Here is an 18,705-nt window from a genome sequence, read left to right on the forward strand (position 1 = left end):
TAGCTACTGGAATGATATTGTATTGACTTATAGTTAAAAATTACTAATATGAGAAGCTCAACACAGAAGAAGCCTGGTTTATTTGAATTTAAAACCAACTAAAATCATGAAACAACAGGTCATAAGTTCAATGTCTTGGTCACTAACAATAAGTTAAAAATTGTTTTATTATTTTTTGTGTTCAATAAGCCTGCCATTCACCAGCAAAGAAAGCTACAATACCTTAATCAAATGACACAAAATAATATCAATATGGACTCTTGTGATTAGTTTATTAAACACCGAAGAACATCACAATATACAAGAACATCACAAATCAATCTTTCAACTTTCATATTAAAGAACTAGGCAACTCATTCTATGTAAACAGTAATAATACTATTGAGTACCATTGCTCAAAGCTTCTCAATTGGATAAACATTAGTTGACTTTCCATCCTCATCACTGTCTTATAGTTTCCCATCTCTATTCCTTGGTTCATATTACCTACCATGCCTGGAATGCATTCTCTAGTCTTTACCATTTCCTCCTCTACACAAACATCTCTTTTTGTACAATGCTTCTCTCAAGAGCCACTTCTTACATAAAGCTTTTCCTGATCTCTATCCCCATTCTAAGTGAAAGTGATTTCTCCCTTTTAACATTTCTCAAAGCATTCAGACTAGATCAATCCTTGACATTTATGCATTAAGCACTTTACAAATTATTATCTCCTTCGCTTCCTACTACCCTAGGAGGTAGATGCTGTTATTATTTCCCCTTTTACAATTGAGGAGACAGACACAGGCAAATGACTTGTCCAAGATTAGAGTTACAAAGAGTCTCAGACTGGATTTTAACTCAGCTCTTCCTGATACCAGAACTGGCACTCCACCTACTTTGCCCCAGCTGCCTCAATGCATTAAAGTTTTCAAAGTACTCAACATATTCTCTCATTTGGGCTTTTCAACACCTTTGTAATTTAATTATTACAGGTATCATAATTCCCATTTTATAGATGAAGAAATCATAACAGAGGTTATAAATGACTTGTCCATAATCTCAGAGTCAATGTCAAAGGGGAAATCCAAACTCAGATCTTTCTGATCTGTCAGCTTCCTTCCATTACAATTCCATTTTCTGAAGATTAAATAAATGAACTCCAAGTCTGGCAGCATTCTATAAGTTATTAATTAAGCAACTATATATATATATATATATATATGGACAGAGGTAATTTAGAAATGACAGAAGGGCTTCTGAGCCAGATTCAATGTGAGAAGACACTTTAGGATAAGCACAATGATTCTGTAATACAATCACTGAGATGGCAGGACGTAGGGCTTCCAAAAGACCCTGATGTAATCCTTGAACTCCAACATGCTACTGCAGCTCCCAACTTCTTTTTCTGTTAGGCTTCTCATTCTTCAATTCTCATTTACAATCCTCACTCTTCAACTATTCCAAACCTAGAGATTTCAAGGATCCCTGTTCTTTACCTATGTCAACATTCTAGTCTCTAGTAGCAAAAAGTTATTTCAACAAACCTCTACTTGCTGAAGGCATTTTTTAGTTTAAGTTACTGGTGTCAATTTGATTTAAATCTAGTCTGAACAGCCTTAAAATGCTCAAATTCATTACCTATTGACTAGGCTAATTTACTTTAAATTTATTTCAATAAATAAGGCTGTGTATTACATACTGAATATTCAGACAAAAGTTTTTCAGGAAAAAAAGCATGTTTAAAATTAGCTTTATCTCATTTACTGGCAAGAAAATGTCCCCTTGTTCTGAAAAGAATGGAGTGAGCGAGTTAGTCCTATAACAAAAAGGCACTTTGTAAAGCTTAAAGAAGTTATCATTCATCTACATCCACAGAGGACTGTGGGAACTGAGTGTGGACCACAACATAGCATTTTCACTCTTTTTGTTATTTGCTTGCACTTTGTTTTCTTTCCAAGTTTTTTTTTTTTTCCCTTCTTTGATCCAATTTTTCTTGTGCAGCTAGATAACTGTATAAATATATGTATACATATACTGGATTTAACATATATTTTAACATATTTAACATGGGGATTATTTGTCATCTAGGGGAGAGAATGGAGGAAGGAGGGGGAAATTTGGAACACAAGGTTTTGCAAGGGTCAATGCTGAAAAATTACTCATGCATATGTTTTGTAAATAAAAAGTTTTAATTTTTAAAAAGTTATTATTATTATCAGTTAGCAAGAGTGGAAGCTAGGGGAAAAATGTGGGGGAAAGTGCTGTAAAGGCACCAAGATTTAACAAAACTATTAAAACTAAATTCCTAGTCGCCCTTCTGAAATGATATTTATGAAAATTCTTTAATGTACCATGGAAACAAGAGCTTTGAAGTGGACTGGATCTAAAATAGAACAATTTATTCTGGGCTCCAGTTAAGTGCACATTCCTTTACACCTTTGCGAGGTCATTCATTACCTAAAATGAACAGTTCATTTGGAAATTGTTTACTTCCATTGTCAAAAGGAACTGTTTCATAAACATTCAGGAGGAATACTATAACAATTCTAAAGGGCATATAACCTAATTGTCGATCCAAATTGAAGAAGAGGGATGAAATCTTTCCCTCACCTCCCCATTTTAAACTTTAAATAGAAAACAATACCCTCCCACTTTGGTTCTCCGATTTTGTTACTTAATGCCTCCAGGAGCACTAAGACTAGTTCAAAGTTATACAGTTAGCAGTTTGTGTCAAAAACACCTAGTTGGGTAAAACAACATTTATGAATGACTCAAAAGGTAAAATGAAAAGGCGTGGCTGAGTTTTGATCTTACTGCTGAAGGGAGTATCCACATGGATGAAACCAGGGATCCACTGAAGAATTGAAGGGAACTGTTACATGCTAACATACTTTGATATTTGGGGGAAATACGTTATTTGTCCCTTCCATTCTTCCTTCTGTGTAGATTCTCGTTCTTGTTTTCCCATAAATCCATCACACGGTACCTACCCAATGACACTCGGTAAAAGGGACGGATAAGGAATGTTGGCACTGAGGGTCGTAGGTCCGTGTTCAACATGTTGTCCTGCTGGAGGACATCTCGGGTTCTGTATCCAGAGCTCTTAAGCCATTTATTAAGGCGCATTTATTAAGTGCCTATTATATACCAGACACCACGTTAAGTGATGGGAATACAAAGAAAGGCAAGAGGCAGTTCCCCGACTCCAAGAGAGCTCACGTTAGGAAGCATTTATTTATTAAGCACCTCCGAGGATGTTCTAGGCAGACTTTCTCGTGCTTTGCTAACTCTCCTTTAGGGTAAAGAGGGGGAGAGGACACTCGTGGTGTTGGATTTCCCACCTGGGCGCCGGGGGAAATAAAGTTTGGGAAAACTCATTACTCGTCCACCTTCCACCTCCGAGAGCAGTGGTGAACCCAGCCCGGAGCTCTGCTCCTACTCAATTCATTCCGGACTTCATCCCCACCGGCAGTCGCAGGACCAGAGACGTATAACTAGGCTCCTAGGCTCCGGACTTTCCCCCTCCCCCACCTCGGCCGGACCCTTTCCGACCTCCGCGCCCCACGTTCCCCCCTCCCCCACCCATTCCCTCCACGCAGCCCCTCCCCTTCTCCCGTACCGGGCCTGCGCTTCGTCCAGGCTCTGATCGGTGATGGCCATGATCTGCTGCAGGATGTCGCCCGTGTCCTGGTGCGGGCCGGGTCCCGGAGCGGGTGGTGGGGCCCCCGGCGGTGGCGGGAGGCGGTGCGGGGCCGCGGGCTCCAGCTCCTCGGCGTCGGGTGGCGGCAGGGGCAGGGGCGGGATCCCGGAGAGCGCCCCCACGGGGTGCGTGGCTGCAGCCGCCGCCGCCGCCGCCGCCAGCAGCCGGGACGGGTCGTCCATGGCCCGGAGGTGCTGAGGGAGGGGGCGCCCGCGGGGCCTCCGGCGGCGTAGTCGGGGACCAACAGCCCCGCGCCTCGCGACCGCCTCGCGCGCTCCGACAGGCCCCGCCGCGGGGGCGCGCGCATGGCCCCGCCCCCAGCCGGCCGCTTTCCGCCCCCGCGGCGCGCGCCAGCGCGAGTCCGCCCCCCGGCCACGCCCCTCGCCGCAGGGAGGCCGCTGGCTCCATTACCAGGGCAACAGCCTCCTGCCCCCGCCCTCCTCTAGGAGGGTCCAAGCCTCGGCTTCTGCGCTGCCCGCCCCACGTCCCACCCTCAGATATCCCTACCCGGCCCCTCACAGGCGAAACCACATTTTGAGGCTGGAGGAGGCTGAGCCCCAAATTGATCCTGGGATGGAGGAGGCTGAATCCTAATCTGAGGCAGGGTTGGGGGAAATAAACTCCCAATCTGGGGCTAGACTAGAATTGGGGGCTGAGCCTCCAACTGACGCTGGGCTGGGGAAGGCTGAACTCGGTCCTAATGGGAGGCTCGGTTAAGGGATACTGAGCCCCCAACGTGTGCTAAACTAGAAGAGGCTGAGCCCCAAACCCAAGTTGGGATAGAGCTGGCTGTCCCTTGGGGCAAACTGAGGTTCCTTCCAGGGATGACTCCAGGGACTCAGAGGTGGCGCCATGGGAAGGGCTTGTTGGCTGTTCTACTGGGAAGGAGTCCCAGGGCTCTTGGAGGAGCTTATCATTTCTGTCCCTAGAGAAGCATCCAGGAGAGTCTGGCCTCAAATGGCTGTGAAGCAAAGGACAGTGGGCTTGCATCCACTCCCCCTTCCCTACCTCCTCCCTAAGCACCCTCCCTTCTCAGACTATCACAGAGAGTGATTGCTCTTAAACAAAGCAAGATGGAGAATCTTTCTCTTTGCTGGGCTGAGTGCCCATCGCTGAGTGCTTTGAAGGGTCACACCCTTTGGAAACTGGAGGCCCCTGGTTTCCAAGGGGACCAATAAGATAAAAGGATATAACCCTTAATTGTGGATTAGGAGACAGACCACCCACAGGAAAAGAAGGGAGATTGGATTGGGGGCAGGGCAGTCCCATATCTAATGAAGGGCCAGAAATACTTTCGTTTTGGTCAATTCAGGGAAGGCTTCAGTCAGTGGAGGAGGAGGGTAGGGAAAGCAGATTCCCAGCTCTGGTCTATGGGGAGGGGTTAGAAAAGAACAGGCAGAACTTCAATCACCTATTTTCCCCACAGAATCAGATCCAATCAGATTATGAATCCATGGTCCTTATTAATTAATCCTTTGATCTAGGCAGCACATCCACAGTGTCCAAACCAAGAATTGAAAGGAACCCTATCCCAGCCTTCAAGTGTTTGTAAAATTGTCACATAACAGCATCTCTCTTCTCCCCATGAGGTGGGGAGGAAGGGGAGGGCTTCAGACAACTCTAGGATTACATCAAGGCAAGCAATGGGAAATACTGGCCCTGATCTTGAGTCTATAAGCCACAGTAGTCAGTTTCATCAAATTCGAAGGGGTTAAGTCTCAGCTTGCCTTAGAAGCAGTTTGCTATTCATTACCCCAGTTCACAGCAGTCATTTCTCATCACAGTCACAGTTATCCGTCCTGTCCCATTGGTGTAGACAGCTAAAGGGAGGAATCAACCAAGGGGTGGCCGCTGTCAGGGAGACTGACCCTCATTCCAGGTTTTGGCCCATTTCGGGGCATGTGACGGGAAGAGCTCCTCAAGCAGCCACAGAGTAGGCGACGGAAGGTGCTGCGCATCTCAGCATCCCGGCACGAATACACAACAGGGTTGACCAGGGAGTTCGCCTCAGCCAAAAGCAGGAAGTACTTCTCCACAGCTAACACGTCGCATGACTCACAGCCCAGCCCATCTAGAAGCAATACCACTTGGCCAGGTGTCCAGCAGACCACAAATGCCCCTAGGGACAAAGAGCAGAGTAGTTAATGGTTGTCAGTGTGGGCTCAGTCAAGATGTTGCTCATTCTGAAGGATTTGGTCACTTGGGGTAGCTTGGTTATTTATAGAGTACCAATCACTCGAGAGGGGTTTCATTGAAACCAGTCACTTTCAGGAGAAAGGGGAAATCAATCATAACTGCCACATGGTCAATCACTGTCAGAGAAGAAGGTAGGTCACTAGAAGTGTGAGGGGCAGTCCAACTCTTAAAGGAGGACATTGTCATAGTTAGCAGTGGCTCAATCAGAAGGGAGTTGGGAGGGTGACTCTAATGAGTTGGAGAGGGAAGATTACTTTTGGGGGGAAGGGCAGTCAGTGGTAAGTGGTGAGGGAGTGGATAAATGGGCCAGTCAGTGGGAGGGAGCTAGTTACTGAAAGGGAGGAGGTCCATGTCGTAGACAAAGTTCCCTCACCCAGAATAATGACCACTGTCTTGACTAGAGCAATTGTGGTCTCACGGTAGCGCGGGTGGAAGCCAGCGTGTTGTGACATGCGATTCATGCGCCTTCGAACATAGAGGAAGATGCGTGCATAGACAGCTGCCATAAGCAGGAAGGCCAGCAGGTTGCCAAGGGCCCAGGCAGTCAGGAAGGTGCGGCTGTAGAGCGGGGCCAGGCGGGCACAGTGGTCCAGGTTACACAAGCAGTTCCAGTAGGAGGGCAAAAGTGCCAGGCCCAGTGCAACTACCCAACTGCCAGCCATGAGCAACAGCACACGGCCCCGGGGTAAGAGGCTCAGTGGCTGCACTGCCATGACACTGCGGTGCCGCTCTACCGCAATGGCCAGTAGGTTGACAACAGAAGCACTGAGGCTAGCATCCAGCAGGCCCTGCCGCAAAAACCAGACCTTCACTGAGAGCTGGGCGGTGCGAGGACCTGTGTGCAGCATGAGGAACAGGTAGGCCAATCCTGCAAACAGATCGGCCGCAGCCAAGTTTCCTAGCAGATAATAAATGGGTAGGTGTAGCCGCCGGTTGGAAACGATGGCCACAATGACTAGCAGGTTAGTCAGCAGAACCACTACGCTGACTGTAAGCCCCAGGACCACCATTACCACATCCCTGGGCTGCCAGTGCAGACTCAGATGCTTTCCACTGTGGTTGTAGAAGAAGCTCACAGATTCATTATCATAACAGTGATCCATGACTGCAGTCAAAGCCTGAGGACATAAGAAGCTAGTGGTCAGTAAAGACAGAGGGACGAGGGTCGTCACTGGGAGGACTAAGAGGCTTAAAGTGTGGAGACATGGGAGAGGCAGAGGTCAGTCGGTGAGATGACAGGAGACAGAGGGGTTGGCTATTGAAAGGAGAGAGATGAAGGGCAGTTAGGGTGATCAATGTCAGAGGGAGACCAGTCAATGAAAAAGTCTGAGGAAATAGCGGTTGACTCAGTGAAAATTCATGGAAGAGGCAGCAGTGGTCACGAGACACAGGATAGGAGGTTGGATAACCAGAGAAGGGAAAAATGAGTGGGAGACAAAGGTGAGGGACAGTAAGGGTAAGCAATTAAAGAAATCATGTGGTATTTAACATGTATTAGACTACCTGCCATCTAGGGGAAGAAATAGGGGTAAAGAGGGAAAAACAAAATTTTACAAGGGTCAATGTTGAAAAATCACCCGTGCATATGTTTTGTAAATAAAAGCTTTAATTAAAAAAAAAAAAAAAGAAATGATGTGGGAACACATAGAATGTGATAGTGTTTAAAAAGGAAAAGATCAGTTAGTGATCACTTCTATGAGAAAAGACCACTACCACTCAAGATCAGCTTAAGTACCTTTGCATTTAGAAGGCAACCAATCAAGTCCTGATTCAGTACTTACTATGTGCCAGGCACTGAAATCATTTCTGGGATTAAACAAAGGCAAAACAGTCCCAGTAGTCAACATAAATATATAATGAAGATAACACATAAAATAGGGCATATGCAAGTTGGAGGCAGTTAGTGGTTCAGTGGATAAGAGTCCTGGGCACACCAGAAGATCTGAGTTCAAATGAAGTCAGAAGATCTGGTTTCAGATACTTATTAGTTGTATGACACAGGCAAATCACGTAACCTGTTTGCCTTAATCCACTGGAGAAGGAAATAGCAAACCATTCTAGTATCTTTGCCAAGAAAACCCCCACAGACAGCACTGGTATGCTGCGGTTCACAAAGTCACAAAGAATTGGGCACGACTGAATGACTAAACAATATGTAAGTTAAACATAAGAGAACCTTAGAAGAGATGAGAGAAAGCATTCGACGCATGGGGGACATCAAGCACAAATACAGAGATAAGAAAAGGAGTTTGTGTAGGTTGACAAATAGGCTGAGATCCAGAGAGAAAGTGTGAAGATTGGAAAAGTAGGAAGGGGGCTAGGTTGTAAAGGGCCTTAATTGGGAAACAAAAGACTGGCGATACAAGGGAGCAGTTAAGAATTTTGAGTGTGTATGAGAGTGAAAATCACTCATATTTGTGTGAAACATGGATTGGAATGGGGAGAAACTTGAAGCAGAAAGACCAACCAATAGCACTGAGAGGTAATGAGGGCCTGCATCATGATGCTGCTGGCTGCAAGCAGGAGAGAAAAGGGGACATTTACAAGGGATTTAGTAAAAGAGGAAATGGTAGGATTTGGTGACAGAATGGATAATTAGAATGAGAGGATTCCAGAGTGAAATTAAGATTGGGAGTGTGACTTGGATGATAGAAAATTGAAAAGAGTAGGGGGTAGGGGTAGAGGTGGTGCTATTCTGGACATATTTGAGTTTGAGAATCCAATTAGATATATCAATAAAAAGTTGGCTGGATATAAGAACAAAGCTCAAAATAAAAACCAAGACTGGATATATTAAATTTAGGAAACATTTTCATAGAACTGAACCCAGGAGAGCTAGTGAGATCATCAAAGGAAAGTGTATACAGAAAAAACAAAGCCCAAGGCAGAGCCAAAGAGTACACCTACAGCAAAGATTCAGCAAAAGAGAAGGAACAGTCATAAGGAGAATCTTGAGTAATGTCATGAAAACTGAAAGAAGTTTCCAAAAGGAGGTGACTGGCCTCTGCTGGGAACAAGGAGATATGGAGAGGAGGCAAGCGGGAAGGGAGGGGCGGGGTGGGGGAGAGGGAAGCAGACATCTCCAGCTGCTGCCTTAGAATGAGGGAGATAATAGAAGCTCTCATACACATACACATAGAGAATGGGGGCCTCCCCAAAGACCCCCAGGAGCAATAAGCAGTTGGGCCTGAAACAACAGGAACCCCCTTCATCAAAAAAGGGCTGATGGCAGCTCTGGTACTGGGGGGAAGGGGGGGTCTATCTCTAGGCAAAAGTCTTGTTAGGCTAGGTTTTTTGCTACCCCCAAGATCCCGCGTCACACACAAAACACAAACACACACACACATACTGTCTCTCTCTCTCTCTCTCTGGTCAGCAGGCAGCTTTAGCCCCGTAACAATCAACGGCTTCACCCCCTTTCCCAACACTAAAAACTCCGTGGGCTCCCGTTCTCTCCTCTCCCATTTAGCACCTAGCAAACATCCCAAGCCTTTTCAGAAACTCAGCTCCCGCCTAACAGCCCCAAACGAGGTGCCCGCCTCCTAACCCCTAACTTTTCCCACACTCCTCCATTCCTCCATCCCCCTCCTCCAACTCTTCGCAGTCATCTGGACCTTCCTCCCACCAGCTCCATCGGCCAGGATGCCAAAGAGGGCCCCCCACCACCGCCCCTTCCCGTTCAAATCCAGCTTGCAAGGAAAGCTCCAATTCCTAGGAGCAGAGTCCCGGCTCAGGACCGGGCGGCCTCGGCGCTCTCTCCCCAGACCCGCCCCTCACAAAGCCCTTCCGGCCCTCTCTCCCATCCCGGGCCCGCCACTGAGCCCCCTCCCCACCCAATCAAGTCGCCTACAACACTCTCTCTCGTCCCGGGCCCGTCGCGGGGCCCAATTCACCAAGCCCCCCACCCACAACCCCCCCACCTCAGCTACTGGGCCCCCCCCCGGTCGCCCGGAACCCCCTCCACCCCAGAGCCAGAGACCTGAGACCACCTGGAGCCGGTTTCTCCGCGTGCGGCCCTATGGGCGGGGCCAGGGCGAGCGGGCGGGACTGAAAGCAGGAGGCGGGTCCCAGAGATTTCTACAGAATCTCGGCCCTGCCCAACTTCTCGGGTCCTGGCCCTGGCCCGAGCCCGAGGCAAGTATGATTGCCTACCTGTGGAAGAGCTCCTAGACGGCCTCTTTTATACTTTATTTTTATGTAGAAAGGAAGCAGTTGGTGGGCAAGGTGCATTTCCTTTTTTTTTGTCTTTGTAACCGTAAGCAAGTTACTGTTACACTAAGAAACTTAAAAATGCTTGTTGAATTAAGGGTGGAGAAATTTGCTCCACAGCTTCCCTCTGAGGTAGGGCTGGGGTGGAGAGGGTGTTTCCTCTTAGTCTGGCACCTCAGGTGCCCCCTTCTCCCTTTGTCTTGCCTCACTTCACCACCCTCACCTCCCTCACCAGCCTCAGAGGGGCTCTGGACTTCATCCCTTGTCCAGGACTATTAGGGAAGGCAGTCTGTGCCTTCCTGGGTTCCTGATTAGATGATCACCTCTGCCCCATATATAACCCAAGTCAGACAGCCAGAAACAAGGAAGGCAGGAAAATTTATTGACTGCTAGTGACAGCAATGGTCAGTGAGAGCAAGGAGAATATGGTCACTCCCTCTGCTCTGAGTGACCAGAAAATGACCTGTGTTGATCCTGAGGCTTCCAGGATGGAGGGAGGAAGGAATATGTCATAAATGGTCCTCAACCTCTTCAAACTGGGGCTGGAGCTCAGGTTGGGATGGACATTGAGGCTGGAGCTCAGGCTGAGACTGGGATTGCGATTGGGACTGATAAGGCAGGGGGTGAGATTGAGGCTCTGGCTCAGGGCAGCATTCTGGTATCTGGCTATCCGGGACCTCCTCTCTCTGGAGTTTAGAGAGAAGTCTGGCTGTTTCCTGGGTAATCTCAAAGTGCTTTGGCAGTTTGGCTCGGCGAAAGGGACTGCTTTCTGGGGAGGCGCTGGCCCAAGACCCCTGCCCCCGAAGGCTTCCATGTCGGTCCTTGATAGGAGTTTCTTCACAGAGTGTAGAGGCCACCAGGGCCAGACTGGACAACTGGTGAATGACTGGCCTGATGACCCCTGCCCGGGGATATTTCACAGGCTGGCGACTAAAGTGGCCTCGGGACTGTGTACCTAGTGGAGTTTCCTCACGAACTTGATTGGAATCTACAGAGGAAAGGGGACTGATTAGTTCTAGGCTCCCTAAATCTTCTTCCAAAATTATCCCTATATACCCATTCCTCAGGGAATTATTCCCTGGAATATTTGTACCTTTAGGCCCCCACAATTATCCCTAATTCTAATACCCTCAGTTCTATAGGCACCTAGTAGCTCAAGTAGATAGAGTCATGGATCTGGATCAGGAATTATTCAGTTATGTCAGACTGGATTAGATTAGTGACTCTGTGAACCATACTACCCATGGGGTTTTCTTGGTAAAAATTCTGGAGTGGTTTGCCATCTCCTTCAGTGGATTAAGGCAAACAAGAACATAAATGACATACCTAGAGTCACATGGCTAGTTAAATGTCTAAGGCTGGATTTGAATTCAGGTTTTCCTGAATTCGGGCCCCTGAGCATCTAACTGCCTCTGGAGTCAGGAATATAATATGTAAGAGATAACTGAAACTTACTACCTATTTTTTTTGTTTGTTTGCTTTTTCCTGAGACAGTTGGGGTTAAATGACTTGTCCAGAATCACACAGATAGGAAGTGTTAAGTGTCTGAGACCACATTTGAACTCAGATCCTCCTGACTCAGGGCTGGTGCTCTATCCAATGCGCCACCTAGCTGCCCCTACTTATTTATTTTGAAGAAGTCACTTAACCTCTCTCTGTATCAATCTCTTCATCTGCAAAATGGGGATATCTATCTCCCAGAGTTGTTATAAAAATAAAATCTCTCTCAAATGTTTTGCAAATTTATGTAAATGCTAGCTATTATTATTACTTGGCAATAATTAAATCCATCGAGGGCAACTATGCCAAACCTCCCAGGGATGCTCAAGATATCAGTACTCTCAACCTTAGTTACCTCCCAAAGTAATCCCCAAATCTTTGACACAGAGCCAGATCCACCTAAGAATTCCACGACTCAAAGTTCAAAATACTCCCAACCCTCTTTTAACTACTACACTCACCTTCTCCTCCCTCTTCTGAGGAGTTCCCAATGACCCACTCAACGAGGTCACCTTTGGATGGTGATGTCTGTGAAGAGAAGCATCAGTGTGACCCAAGAGATCCCTATCTGATTACACCTCGAGACTGAATCCAGAATAGAACTACAGGGCAACCCAAACTGAAATTAGAGACCAAAGGTGCTGACCTGGTGAGTCAGAAGATTTAGCCCAAAACATAGATCCAGAGATTTTAGTCCCAAAAGTCAAACCTAAGAACAAAAGCATCTATACACTGGAACAGAAATAGAGAAATCCTGAGAGTTTTCCTGAGGGACTCATAGAGTCTTACCTTGGCCACAGACACACATGGATGGATTCCTACTCAGTGAATCTGGCCCAGGACAGACTCCAACACACTGTTAGAATCAAGAGTATTCAGGACCTCTCACAAATCTCACTCTTTCCCTACTCCTTGGAAATCCTTTGGGAGTTTCTTGAAAAGCCAAATAATTTCTCCCCTTAGCAGAATTTATACAAAATCTTAACCATTTTTGGAGCAAATTGCACTGATAATATAAAACAATCCTTCAGGTCTGTTGAAATTTGGGTAAATTCATGCTTTCATTATCCATCATATTTCTAGGAAATACCACTCCCCATTTCCTGTGCAACTCTTTTTAGAAAGTCATTTCTTCTAATATTATATGATTCCCCTATCCTCTCTAACACTGCAGCCTCTATAGCCACTGTATAGACACAGTCACCACCCCTCACCCTGGACTGTTAGCATATTACTTTTCTTCCCTGTTACCCCACTGTTCCCGTTCCCCTCCCCCATTACCCTTAAACTGTTTCACCATTTCCCTTGACTCAACCCAGGCTCTCTGGCAGTGTACAGGACTTCCAGAGAAGTGTGGTAGAGGGGACTGGAGCCTGACTAGAAATGGACCCTACCTCATCAGATGATGCTTGGACCCCTGAAGCCTCAGTTTCCTCTTCAGCAGAGGTCTGTGTGACAGGCTCCAGAGTTCCAGAGTCAGATATTTCTGCAGTGGTCGGAGGGAGTTCTTCCATGCCAAAGACATGCTCATAGTGGACGATGAGGAACTCAATCATCTGGGCCTGGTATCCTGAATCCAGGAGGCAGGCCACTGGGCTGGTGCTGATTCCACCCTGGTCTTTTGGTGGCCGCAGCAGTGTTGGCCCAAACACAATGCCCAAATTGTTGGCCGACATCTTATTTTCCTCAAACCTAGAGGCTACCCTGGAGGAAGACCCGAGTTCAGAGGTTGCTATCTAGCGACCTCTGCTTAGCCCCTGACCTTAGCACTAGACCCAAGCCTACCTGAACAGATGCGCCACTAGGTGCCGGAGAGTATTGTAGTTAGAGTCAGGCAACTCTCTCAAAAGAGTTCTCAGGGCACTGACAGCTTCAATCACAGGGTCAGTATTGGGGATGGAGTCAAGATTGAGTTCAGGTTCAGAGCTCCTTGGGGCATCTAATGATACCCCTGGTTGCAGGGTCTTAGCCAGAGAGATGAAGGCACCATAGAGTTGGGAGGGGATGAGAGGATCTGTGAGCTGGAAGAAAAGTGTGTTCTGGCTTTGCCCCCAGAAGAGATTTTGATTTGCTGTTTCACCTTCCTATCCCTCATGGACTCCCATCTTCCCTACCTGACTTCCATGCCGTAAGTCTCCCAAATCTAGTTCCCAAACGTAGCCCCCCACCAACCCTTCCCATATGGCTTGAGCCCCACCTCCTTAAGGAAGTGCTTGAGTACTCCAGTGACATCGTGGGGAGAGTTACCCGACAACTCCACTAAGGACCAGCCATTTTCAAAGGCCTGACAGAGCCTCTCCACTCGAACCCTGGATCCACTGATGCGGTAAATACCCTGAAGAATGAAGTTTGAAGTCATGAAACCAAGAGATCACTTGGTCCATTAGAAGATACTCAGAAGTCAAGGGTCAGAGAGTTGTCTCAGGGAGCAAGGTCTGCCTAGGGGTCTCCAGAAATGAAGGCCTGAAACAGAGCTGTGCTTCCCTCCCCCTATAACTAGAACATACTCCCTCCCCAATTCGTCCTCAACAAGATCACCAGTTTCTTTTAAATTTTTTTACTCAAGTGCTGATCTCCTTAATTGCTAATCCACAACCACCATCCCCCCCAATTAATATACATTTTAGTTTTTTAATGTACATGTTGGTTTCTCAAATGCTGGGATTGTCATTTTGATCATTGCATCCCCCTACAATACTCTAACACACAGTAGGCACTTAAGTGCTTATTAAACAGAAGTGACTTGGAACCTGTACGCCGAGGGCACGGTGCTCAATTTCAGCAGTGCATTTGATGACCAAGAAGGGCACCTCCTCTGGGAAGTCCCGGGGCAGCTGGAGAAAGTCAACCCCAAAGAGCTGAGTTCGGGCTGGGAGCTTCCTGTGGCCACACGAGATCAGTAGGGACTGCAGGCAACGCTTGTGGCAAGCCAGAGAGCACTGGAGGAGCATAAAGGTTTAAAGAGTCACCAGGAATCATGGAGAGGCTGAGCGCCAACAAGATGCAAAGGGTGAGAGAGAAGCCAGGGTCACGATACCTCCTCACACTCGATCCCGCTGACCATGAAGGTCTCACACTCACGGCACTTGGCTGGGCCTCGAAGCTTCCGGAAACGGTGGGTTTGGGCTGCACTGGACAGTGGCAACTTCTTAAAGGGGCAAACTGCCTCATTGTCCACTCCATCTCCAAGCTCTGCAGGATCATTAGGGAAGGGATATCCAGGTTGGGATCACCTATGGCCCCTAATTCCCCTCTTTTTGGAATTTAGAGTCTGGGGCTCATTTACGGGGGAAAGTCATGGTGATGAGAGAGAAGCTCTCACTTTTCCAAACCTATGGGGAGGGCTTAAAGGATGACGTCCAACTTTAAAGCCTCACCAGGGCTGGATGTAGGAGAATCCAGGGACCGAGTCTCACTGCTTCCACCTACACTGTCCACATCGCTCCCCAGAGAGATGCCCAGGCTCCCTAGGTAGAGAGGAAGGCAGGTTGTGGGTAGAGATCTTTCTTACCTCCCTCCCATCTCTGCTCCAAAAGAATTTCCCCACTCCTTCCCTCACCCTCACCATGGTCCCCAGGATCCTCCCAGAGATTGAGCTCTGATAAGGATTCGTTGGACTGTAAGGATTGCTGGGATGGCATCTTCTTTCGAGCATCCAGAGGCGAGCTGAAGGAAGTGAGTCTGAGAGTCTCCTCCTGACCCAGTATTAACCCACCAGGTACAGCCCAAGCCCTCAGGATTGACCCACAGACTCACTCCCTACCCGTGTGCTGAGGTCACAAACTCCTGGAAGGAGAAATCTGGTGGGGCTGGAGGAGGTGGCTCTGGCCACATCGTCTGTACAAACTCAAGGTACCGCTGCCCAGGCTCAAAGGGCACACAGCATTCGCTAAGTGCTGAGAAACCCTGAGGTCCTCGCTGAGCCAGATCCCCTCGGAGGCTGAAGAGGTACAAGGACACCTGGAGAAGCACAGAGATCCCTCACAGGTGCTCTGAAACCGAGAAATTCTCCCTCTTCCGTGTTCTCAGACTTTCAGAGGCCGCCCAATGCTCGCCAAGGCAACAGATCTCACCCAGCCCCATCCCAACACTCACTTTCTTGAGCTCCACATCCCCCCGGAGCAACATCTTCCGGACCCGGGACACAATCTTCTGTTTCGTAGCCTCCAGATCCCGCTGTCGGAGGTTGGCCTCCCGGACGCAGGCCTGATAGTGAACTTCAGCTTCCTGCGCCTGGGGGACCGAGGGACGGAGAGTGAGAGGAGACGGAGCCATGGCGGGAGGCCGCACTGAGCAAGAGCAGGGCCGGGCCCCTACCTTGGCCTGGGCCTCCTCCCGTGAACGGCGCCGACGCTCTTGCTGCTTGCTGGGGACCTCGGGAAGGCCCAAGACGCGCGCCTGGGCGTCCTCGCTCCTCTGGAGGTACTGGAGCCGAGCTCGCCGCAAGGTCAACACCGCTTCATTCTGGGGTCGGAGGTCAGGGTCAGCCATGGCAGGGATGAGCAGCAACCTCCCTCCCCTCTGGCTCCCCCCTCACCATTCTCTTCTGTTCACGAACCCACTGGGCCTTCATCTCTTTCCGCCTCTTCTCTATTTCGTTCCTCTGAGCCACCAGGGGCTGTAGTGACAGAGAACAGGGCTGAGGGGAGCTTCTTTGAGGAAGACCCCTAGCTCTCGGCCCGACTCTTTCCAGGAGGAGTCGGTGGGTTTGGGGGCACCTGGGAAGGCCCACATCCACACAAACACACAGACCTGGTAATAATTATGCTTCTGCTGGGCCAGCAGCTGCAGCGTCAGGTCTCCCAGGGTGAAGTCCTGCTCGAGGAAGAGGCCGTAGATGTCTCGGAGCGGTCCTGGAGGATGCTGGGGAAGGGGCAGAGGGCAAGAGAGAAAGCTAGAGCTGACAGACTGATAAAGCTGCATGTGACCTCAGAGACCGCCGAAGTCAAGTGGCCTCCAGGGTCACGGGAGACCGGCCTGAGAGCCACAATCCAATGCCGCTTTCCTGATCCCTAGGCCTGTGCTCTCTCCTTTGAAGGCAGAGAGACTGGGGGAGGGGAGAGGGGGGTACAGGGCTGAGAGAGAGGGGAATGACTGCCTAGGATGAAAGGGACATACCTGCTGCTGGAGGGATGCCTTTGCTGCCTCAGCAAGTTTCATGATGTTTTTGGAAAATTCCAGCTCTGGACAGGGAAAAATAAAAGGAAGTCTGAGGTTAAGGGCTCTGACCAGGAGTAGCCGATTCTAAAGGGTCAGAGGGGGAAGCTGAGAAGGCCAAGGTTAAAACCCTGGGGTCCAGAAGTTAGAGATAGTGTCCAGAGGCAGAGTGGAGACAAAGGGTGGGGCCAGAGGTGAAGGGCAGGAATCACCATAGCTGGCTCTCTTCTCAGTCCAGTTTAGGATCTCTTTTATGTGTCTGCTCCACATTTTGGCATAATCCAGGGCAGCCTCCACGCCTCCTTCACTGCGTACAAGCCGGGTGTCCAGTTCCTCCCCTTAGGACAGAGGGTGGATTGAAGAGACCAGTCCAATCTGTCCTTAACCTGACCCCAGCCTCCAGCCCTTGACCCCAGCCTCTACCTGTGAGGAGGATGGGATCTCCAGGGGGGGAGCTGCTCCAGCTTTGGGTCTCATTAGTCTAGGAGAAAAGCTCAGTGTTTGGCCGGTGGTCAATGACTCTTCGAATCCTACCCTAGGATCTCGGTAGGAATTCTTGGAACTGCCACCATCCTTCCCTCTCCCTTTCCTCTTACCTCTACTCTTGGCTCAGAGTCTTGCAGAGGTTCTGGGTCTCCAACCAACATTTCCACAGCCCTGGAGGTGGGAATAGGGGTGGAGGTAGGTTAGGGTCCTCGTGGCTGAATGGGGGGGGGGGGGGATCATAGCGGGTTTGGGGGATTTAGAGGGTCAATCTGGGGTCGAGGTTTATTTTTCACCCTCCGGTCCTTCCTCTCATACCCCCAGACTCACGCATTTCCCAAAGAAATCTCCAGGTTGTCCAGGCTCCTGAAGATATCACTGTAACGATTTCTGTTCTCAGTACCCCGAGTCTGGGGGAGACCTGGGGGTGGGGGTAGGCGTGTAAAAGGGGTTGTCGCCTACTAGTTAGTTGTAGACACCCCAACTTCGCTTGCCTCTTGCACATGGCCCACCTGGAAGCAGGTGTTCCTGAACCTGAAGGAAGTTCAATGCCAGGAAGGCTCAGACCCCGGCCTCCGTCTGCCTTCCGGATTGAGTTTCTAATGGGATTTAGAGCTCCAGAACTCCCAGAGGCGCAGACACTCACACGTGTGTGGACACCGGGGCACAGGTGTGCACTTACACATGCACACACACACACACAGAGAGACATACCTGTGCCCAACACACACAAGGGTGCTCGGTGAAAGCCGCCGGGCCCTTCCCCCACCCTATTCCAGAGTCAGCAGAAGCAGAAGCAGCCACTTCCCCCACCTAAGCAACCGGATGGGGGAGGGCCGGGGCCGAGGGTGAGGAGGGGGCAGTTGTGGGGAAAGGAGGAGAGGGCAACTTGAAACCTCATGCCCCCCCTCATACCGAGCTGGGCTCCTTCCATGGCTCCAGGTGCAGGCCCAGAGGGCTGCTTGGTGGAGGTGACCGGACGCAGCCAAGTTAGGGGCCAATCTCTCCCCTCCCCCGCCCCCCAGGCTTCCTGCTTCCGCGTGGGGACCCGCCTTCCCTCCACAGGGCGGGGACACGCCCGGCGGGAAGTTCACGGTGCCCCCAGTTTCTCGCTCCCGCCCCCATGTGCCGGTTCAAGGCGAACAGGTCAGAGTCTGGGAATCTCTGCTGGCAGGCCGGCATCGCCAGCCCAGGTCACCATCGAGGCTCGGAGCCCGGACGGGGCCCCGGGACCTGGCTGCTCCCCACAGCCAGACACACTCACACCGGCTCCAGGGCTTTCCCAAGCGGCGCTGGCCCCGCCCCCGGAGCCCAGGCCCCGCCCCCACCCGAGTCCCCGCCCCCTCACCTTGCACTGCGCGGACTAACGCGGCCGCAGCCCCCCGGACGCAAGGTCCCGCCAGCCCCGGGAACCGGGCCTGGAGCTCGGCCACTGCCTGAAGCAGGTCACCAAGGTGAGTTTCTAGCGGGTCAGGCCC

General features: G+C 49.7%; 3 protein-coding genes across 3 annotated transcripts in view; all 3 read right to left on the reverse strand.

Moving 5' to 3' along the window:
* The window catches only part of PBX4 (PBX homeobox 4), a 61,818-nt gene extending 57,879 nt beyond the window's left edge, over positions 1–3,939 (reverse strand). Inside the window, exon 1 of the mRNA XM_051971443.1 lies at positions 3,602–3,939. Coding sequence (XP_051827403.1) covers positions 3,602–3,864 — 263 coding nt within the window. The 5' untranslated portion in view covers positions 3,865–3,939. The remainder of the gene's footprint in view (positions 1–3,601) is intronic.
* A 1,186-nt stretch (positions 3,940–5,125) lies between these two features.
* On the reverse strand, positions 5,126–9,625 carry LPAR2 (lysophosphatidic acid receptor 2). The gene is made up of 2 exons (XM_051971458.1): positions 6,252–9,625; positions 5,126–5,801 (listed from the first exon to the last, which is right to left on the reverse strand). The coding sequence occupies exons 1-2, from the start codon at positions 6,979–6,981 to the stop codon at positions 5,503–5,505; spliced, it is 1,029 nt and encodes a 342-aa protein (XP_051827418.1). The 5' UTR covers positions 6,982–9,625; the 3' UTR covers positions 5,126–5,502.
* An 821-nt stretch (positions 9,626–10,446) lies between these two features.
* On the reverse strand, positions 10,447–18,246 carry GMIP (GEM interacting protein). The gene is made up of 20 exons (XM_051971460.1): positions 18,143–18,246; positions 17,558–17,648; positions 17,341–17,401; positions 17,168–17,225; positions 16,957–17,082; positions 16,706–16,770; positions 16,340–16,450; positions 16,125–16,205; positions 15,905–16,051; positions 15,683–15,820; positions 15,351–15,547; positions 15,153–15,253; positions 14,965–15,054; positions 14,625–14,779; positions 14,338–14,526; positions 13,785–13,922; positions 13,373–13,608; positions 12,982–13,291; positions 12,049–12,115; positions 10,447–11,075 (listed from the first exon to the last, which is right to left on the reverse strand). The coding sequence occupies exons 1-20, from the start codon at positions 18,159–18,161 to the stop codon at positions 10,597–10,599; spliced, it is 2,859 nt and encodes a 952-aa protein (XP_051827420.1). The 5' UTR covers positions 18,162–18,246; the 3' UTR covers positions 10,447–10,596.
* Positions 18,247–18,705: the final 459 nt, after the last annotated feature.

This window comes from Antechinus flavipes, chromosome 1 (genome assembly GCF_016432865.1).
Source record: "Antechinus flavipes isolate AdamAnt ecotype Samford, QLD, Australia chromosome 1, AdamAnt_v2, whole genome shotgun sequence".
Classification (NCBI taxonomy): domain Eukaryota; kingdom Metazoa; phylum Chordata; class Mammalia; order Dasyuromorphia; family Dasyuridae; genus Antechinus; species Antechinus flavipes.